This window comes from Bison bison, unplaced genomic scaffold, assembly GCF_000754665.1.
Source record: "Bison bison bison isolate TAMUID 2011002044 unplaced genomic scaffold, Bison_UMD1.0 scf7180017864295, whole genome shotgun sequence".
NCBI lineage: Eukaryota > Metazoa > Chordata > Mammalia > Artiodactyla > Bovidae > Bison > Bison bison.
In genome coordinates, this window is record NW_011494867.1 from 3,056,077 (window position 1) to 3,063,784 (window position 7,708).

Genomic DNA, 7,708 nt, shown 5'->3' on the forward strand with positions numbered 1-7,708 from the left:
AAGAATTTGTCCATTTCTTCCACGTTGTCCATTTTATTGGCATATAATTGCTGATAGTAGTCTCTTATGATCCTTTGTACTTCTGTGTTGTCTGTTGTGATCTCTCCATTTTCATTTCTAATTTTATTGATTTGATTTTTCTCCCTTTGTTTCTTGATGAGTCTGGCTAATGGTTTGTCCATTTTATTTATCCTTTCAAAGAACCAGCTTTTGGCTTTGTTGATTTTTGCTATGGTCTCTTTTGTTTCTTTTGCATTTATTTCTGCCCTAATTTTTAAGATTTCTTTCCTTCTACTAACCCTGGAGTTCTTCATTTCTTCCTTTTCTAGTTGCTTTAGGTGTAGACTTAGGTTATTTATTTGACTTTTTTCTTGTTTCTTGAGGTATGCCTGTATTGCTATGAACTTTACCTTTGATTCTTTCCCATTTCTTTTTTAGATTCTCAATTCTCAATTCCTTATTCATACGGGCCTTTGCATGTGGGTATTGCATAAGTTTACAGTTACAGACATTCCACATTGACCTCTATAATTCTCTTCTGATTTAAACTGTTTATGAATTTTTTAAAAGTCTTCTTTTTACTCTCCTATATCACCCCCATTCCCCTCTTTTTTGTCCTTTAATGTAGATCATTCTGGAACAAGAGATGACAGAGAACCCCTCACGAAGACAATCAAAAGTGACTCTGCAGTCATTGGAGGTAACAGAAAGCATGAATGAGCTCTTCTTCGGTACTTAATATCGTTCCTAATAATGGTGAATATTTAGCATTATAGATACTATAGGGCTGCTGGTAAAGAATCTGCCTGCCAATATAGGAAATTCAGGTTCTATCCCTGGGTAGAGAAGATTCCCTGGAGAAGGAAGTGGCAACCCACTCCAGTATTCTTGCCTGGGAAATTCCATGGACAGAGGAGCCTGGTGGGCTACAGTCCACAGGGTCCCTAAAGAGTTGGACACTGAACAGACAGTACATGAAGAATCTGTACATGTCCCAAGAGTTATCAGTGAATCCTGAGGTCAGGAAGGTGATTTATTATTTGTATTGGATTGTCATACAGTCTTCTTAAATTTGCAGCTTCCTTGGAGATTTCCAGTACAAATAATTGATAATTTCACTGAAATACCACACTCAAGTATTAGTATTAGATATTATTAGGACATCAGAGAAGGCAATGGCACCCCACTCCAGTACTCTTGCCTGGAGAATCCCATGGGGTCCATGGGGTCGCTAAGAGTCGGACACAACTGCATTGGAGAAGGAAATGGCAACCCACTCCAGTGTTCTTGCCTGGAGAATCCCAGGGACGGGGGAGCCTGGTGGGCTGCCATCTATGGGGTCGCAGAGTCGGACTTGACTGACACGACTTAGCAGCAGCAGCAGCAGCAGGACATAGTACTAATAATGAATATCATTTAGCTTTAGAATGGCCATCTGCACTCCCTAGGGTGTTCTGATTGTATTTAAGAAAGTGTCATTTTTTGGTTTCTTAGACACATCACTGCTTCTGCAAGAATTTATGTAGCAAGTTGGAAAATTCTGAGATGAACATTAAAAACATGTGTTTATTGTTGCCTTAATGCTTAATAAAGTGGATTATTTTCCTGGTTTAGATGCCCTTCTCAATGAATATTACAGTTGTATTTGCATTTTATCAAATACTAAGCTAATGGAATAAAAGCGGTTTATTACTTATTTTAAATTGCAAAATTAGCACCAAAAAATTTAAATATATCTTCCTGGCAGTAGAGCAGCATATTCTCTGAGACATAATTTATTCAAAACCAAGCCCCCACATAAACCTTTTTCTTCCTGATTAATGGTTTTCAGAATATTATTAATCAGATTATTGAAATGTTAAATGGTTCACCTTTTCTCCATATTCTGCAAATGATATAGAAAGTAAGCAATTATTTTATTATATTGCCAAGTAATGTGATTAGACATATTCTTGAGCAGCTTATGTGGGCTTATAATTGATCCATTTGTTTCTCTACTTTTTACACCCTTACTTGTGTAGACATCAGCTTCCTTTAAGTACTTAGAATTTTATTTAGACAGAATAGTACTGATCAAAATTTGCAAGAATATTAAAATCCCCATTGCTTTTTCAGTTGTTTTATTTTTGTCAAATTAATGGTGTATAAATTAAAGATGCATAAAATAGGCTCCTCACCCTGTTAGAAGAGTAGTTAAAATCTGCATGTGTAAAATAAATATATTAATATAGCATTAAAACATTAACTGGTAAAAACTCTAAATTTAAAATTATACCATTTATCAATGCAATGTGCTCAACATTTCAAATTGGGACTCCTGTTTGTCAAACAAATTGTCTCGGTCTCATAATGAAGAGGAAAAGTTAAAATTTCACATAACCTCCTGCTCGTTCTGCCTCTGTAACTCAGCTTGCTCCTTGCAAAGTCTGGATCACGTAGGTCACATAGTCTTGGAAAGTGGGGACTTACAAAACGAGGAACCGGAGCTTATCTCACGCACCTTGTCCTGCTCTTTGCCATTGCCCAGCCCCTGCAAACCTGCTTAATCATGCCAGTCCCTGTAAAGGTCAGGCATTCCCCTCCCCGTCTTGACCGCTATTCCCACGCGTGCAAAACCCCCTAGTTTAAACCAGCCTATTAGCAGCTATTGTTGCCCACTATAGTCTGCCTATAAAAACTCCGTAACCCCTTGTTCGGGGCTCAGAGCTTGGAGTGTTAACTCCTCTGTGCCTGCTGGCATAATAAACCTGAGTTCTCCAACTGTCCGAGTGTGGTGCTTGGTTTCTCGATTACTGGTTTCTGCAACAATAATGGTGCTTTTACTGTGTATTTTCTATACACCGATAAATATAGTATGAATATAGGGAGATGCAGATACATAGTTATGTGTAGTCATGCCAATGTTAGAGCAAGTATTTAATCTTTTTATCATACCTTTGGGCAAAGATTACTGGCAAGATTTGCAGAGTAAAGGAAGAAGTGTGTTTATAAGTTATTCTGTGTTATTCTAGAATGGAAGCAAGTTGTAGGTCGTGTGTGAAATTCTCACTCGACTCGGATGCATAGAGCAGAGCAAGACTCTATGGAAGGTTTACTGCTTAGGGTCTCCCCAGGGCCTCTGGATCTAGTGGTGCCTGCTTTTGATCATGACAGGGACTGAGCTTCAGAAGCAGAGCAGCGGGTTGTGGCCATCTAAGCTCCAAAGGCCTTGTCTGGGATCACATGCAATTCGTCTGCTAAATCACAGAATACCATTCTCTAGTGTGTTTCTCCATCTGCCAGCATTGTAGTAGATTTCTTCAACTGTTGTCTTCTTACTCTTAACTTGCATCCGCTGTGTAACATGAGTTAGTCCATTTAAGTATATTCTAATTGGCTAATTCTCCTATGTTTTACATTTTAGGCAATCTTTTTCTTGAATTATAAACAACAAATAAATAAACAGGGTGAGGTGGGGAAATTGATTTAATAAGACATTTAAAACTGGTGACTCAGACACTAGAGAGTTTCTGGTCAGACTTCACAGATATGAATGGTCAGATTGAGACAGCAAGCTACGTAATTTCATCATAAAAACACATTCACACAGAACTTCAGATAGTAATGTCTCAGAATGCGGTAGGTAGTCATATTTCATCTATAATATCTTTTTTCCTTTCCTTTTTTTTTTCTGGTGTATCATGTTAAATCAAGGTTTTTCTTGGACATAACAAACCCTGACATAACACTGTCTCTAATTCAGTTCAGTTCAGTCACTCAATTGTGTCCAGCTCCTTGTGACCCCATAGACTGCAGCACGCCCGGCTTCCTTGTCCATCACCAACTCCTGGAGCGTGTTCAAACTCATGTCCATTGAGTTGGTGATGCCATCCAACCACCTCATCCTCTGTTGTCCCCTTGTCCTCCTGCCTTCAATCTTTCCCAGGATCAGGGTCTTTTCCAGTGAGTCAGTTCTTTGCATCAGGTGGCCAAAGGATATAAACCGTCTCCAATTACAAGAGATAAATCACATGCATGGAGCAAACCCATTCCAGAGCCCATCCCTGATTTTGTCTGCAGTAGCCTGCTGTCTGTGTGGGCTTCCCACTTGGTGCTGGTGGTAAAGAATCCACCTGCCAATGCAGGAGACACAGGAGATGCAGGAGATATGGGTTTGATCCCTGGGTCAGAAAGATCCACTGGAGTAGGAAAGAGCACCCCACTCCAGTATTCTTGCCTGGAGAATTATGTGGGCAGAGGAGCCTGACAGACTACAGTCCATGGACCTGCAAAGAGTCGGACACAATTAAGCACAGCACAGCAATTAAGACACACAATTAAGACACAGCAATTAAGACACAGCCTACTGTCTGTACCTACTTCATCAGCTTTCTCCATTGAAATTGTTTAGGATCTCTTTCTTTAAATCAGAGGCCTATAACCAAGCAATAGAATACTGATAACAACTCATTACTTTTCTAAGATGAGAGGCAAAATATATGACAACAAATGGATATTCTGATTTCAATTATTCTTTATTAATATAACAAAAATAAAACAATTATATCCATTAGAAAATTCTTCAGATTTCAATACAGAATTCAATACAGATTTCAATATCAGATTTATGTTAGATCTGTCAGCAAGGAATTGCTATCCCTTTCAGATAAAGCTGACATAGCCAAAACTCAGCTTAGCCCCTAGCTATATTATTGGCTATAGTCAATCTGCCCATCAGATCATGTACTCTAGAATCCATTGTGACTGATGAGGACCTTTGAAGTTTCTGCTATCCCTCTCAGATAAGTGTGTCATAGCCAAAAATCGGCTTAGCCCCTGGCAATATTATTAGCTGTAGTCAATCTGCCCATCAGAGCACGTACTCGAGAATCCATTGTGACTGATGAGGACCTTTGAAGTTTTGGTTTCAGTTGGAGTGATCAGAGTTGTTTACACCTACTTTAAACTAGAGGAAAGAGTCCTTGTTTTATGATATGAGACTCCATCCACCTTGCTGTTTCCGTTGTACTTATTTTCATCTGAAAACACTGTGTTCACACCGCCACTGATTTCATCAGAAGAGTCTAAGTATGAGGAACTCTCAAACTTGTGACAGACAACAGTTTTCCAAGTTCTATGTTTCATTTGAAAACTTGGCTTTGATCACTGGCATCCTACACTTTCAGTTGTTTATCTTGAAGTGACAGATTCACTTCATTTTAGAGAAAATTTCTGCCAGATATGCAAGTTAAAACAACCACAGTTTATCTGTCAGTTGTTCTTTCCAAGAAAAACAGTGTTCTTTACAGGAAAAAGCAACTAGTTCAGCTCACAACTCAACTGAAATGCTCACACTGGCCTTCTTCCAGAGACAGCCACCGTACTTCAGTCTGCGGGAGAAGTATCAGTACTTTACAGATACTTTCCATTTCATCACACAAAATGTGAGAAAGTCTTATGGGCAAAAGTCACAGTTTGACAAAATGTATAATTTTTAGTGCTTCATCAAGGACATTCTTAAATGAAGCTGGCAGAGCAGTGCCTGCTTACTTTATGAATTCAGTGACCACTTTGAAACTTTGGCCTTAGTTCATGTTAAGGTACCAGGAACTCTACCTAACCTTGCTTTGTTCTCTCAGTGGGCACGTCAACATGGTGAGAAAGGCATCTTAGAGTTATTACGAATAGCGTCGACGCTATGGGCCTCCTCAAAATGTTCCAGGAACCATCAAGGATTCAGAGATCTCACTCTGAAGATAACTGACTTAACATAATGCCAGAATTGGTAACCAATTAGCATAGCTAACCGCTGTGGTGTTTAAATTTTTTATTTACAATCAGATGTCTCAAAAAGTCAATATTCTTAATATAGATATAATCTCATCTGTGTATCAGGATCAATATAGTTCATAGTAAGGATTATTCATATAAAACTTGTTCTTGCTATTTAGGGATATAACAAATTATTGATAATCAACTTCATTAAAATGTTAACGTTTAAGGGGATAAATTAGGAGATTGGGATCAACATATACACACTACTATATGTAAAATAGATAACCAACAAGGACCTTGTATGGCACAGGGACTTTACTCAATATTTTGTCACAACCTATAAAGGAAAAGAATTTGAAAAATAATAGAGATACATGTATGTGTGTGTATATAGATATATGTATAATGGAATCATGCTGTACACCTTAAACTAACGCAACATTGTAAATCAACTAAAGTTCAGTTTTAAAATGTTCACATATTTAAGTATTAAAAACACACTTGATTATTTTATGATGTTACTACTACTATATAATTTCAAAATAACTAAACTTGTCTAGGTATTAATATGAATGACCCCATGGACTTAGAGATGTGAAGTAATATATTATTAAAAAAATTGTATATACAAATACACTAAATAATCCATTATAATATGCATTCAGAATAAATGAAGGTGAGCCCATAAGACAGAACTCAGAAGTAAACTCAACATATTTTGATAATACTTGATCCAGAAATGCCTGAGATTTTTGATATTTCCAACTTACATGTACTAGATGCTTGATTTTGGTAGAAAATAATTTTACTGTGACTTCTTAAACAATGAAGTCTATACAGTTTCTGTTTGGACAACGGTTCTGATTTTGTGTGTCTCTTCTCTTCTCTCACTAGGTTTGATAGCTGTTGTGATCTTTATCTTGCTGTGCATCGCTGCCATAGCTGTCCGCATTTATCAGCAGAAAAGGTTATACAAAAGAAATGAGGCAAAAAGGTCAGAGAATGTAGACAATGCTGAGGCTGTTTTGAAAAGTGAGCTTAATATACAAAATCCAGTCAATGAAAATCAGAAAGAGTACTTCTTCTGATTGGCAGAGATGATTTACTGTATAATTACAATAGCCTGATGTAATAGCCAGGGGCTCTCAAAGAACAAAAAGCAAGCTCTCCCACTGAATGTACAGGCAATGGATTTGCAGCACTGCCGCATTGCCAGACTCGAGATGGCTCCAGGAGGCCTCATCCATTGACTTATTTCCCACAGCGGTCATTCTGCATAACAAGAATTAGATATTGCTGTTAATTTCCAGCCATTCTGATACAATCTAAAGCAGAAGTTTAACTCACTTGAGAGCTACAGTTTTTCATTGTGAAAACTGTAGTGCTAGCCTCTCAACCACGTGCTACCTAAGTTGTGTTAGAGGTGAAAATCAAAATTGGACTATAATGACCTTGCTTTATTTGAGAACATATGCTGTGTTTGCTTTGGTGTCCCCATGGTGTTATTCATAGACCTGGAAATGCTTCTAAGATCCTGTTTGGCTGATGTTTGCATCTTCAGTGGCCAAAAGTATATAAACCCTTTGCCTTTCTCTGTATTGCATTCAATACAATTTATCAATAGTCTGGAAAAATGTTTTTGTTTTCATTGGTTTGTTTGTATTGCTCTATTTCGATTTGACTGTTTTTAATGATTTTGAAAACATGAGGTTTTGTGCGTAAGGCTCCAGCTCTGAACATAAAATTTGTATGTAACAAGACTCAGAAAGTGCATTGGTCATCAGTATGTGATGTCTTGCCTTTAAAACATTTCTGTTTAATTTGTTGTCATGGTTTGGTATTGGTAGTAGTTAAGAACCTGGTTAATGCCCATTTCCCAAAGAATGTGAAATATTTGCAAGTAAACTTGTTGATAAAACACACACACACAATTCTTAACACTGCAAAGAATTAT

The 7,708-nt window shown here is 37.6% G+C and overlaps 1 protein-coding gene across 1 annotated transcript in view; it reads left to right on the forward strand.

Moving 5' to 3' along the window:
* CNTNAP4 (contactin associated protein-like 4) overlaps nt 1–7,372 on the forward strand; it is a 288,255-nt gene extending 280,883 nt beyond the window's left edge. Inside the window, exons 23-24 of the mRNA XM_010850772.1 lie at nt 629–700; nt 6,649–7,372. Coding sequence (XP_010849074.1) covers nt 629–700; nt 6,649–6,842 — 266 coding nt within the window. The 3' untranslated portion in view covers nt 6,843–7,372. The remainder of the gene's footprint in view (nt 1–628; nt 701–6,648) is intronic.
* The last annotated feature ends 336 nt before the right edge of the window (nt 7,373–7,708 follow it).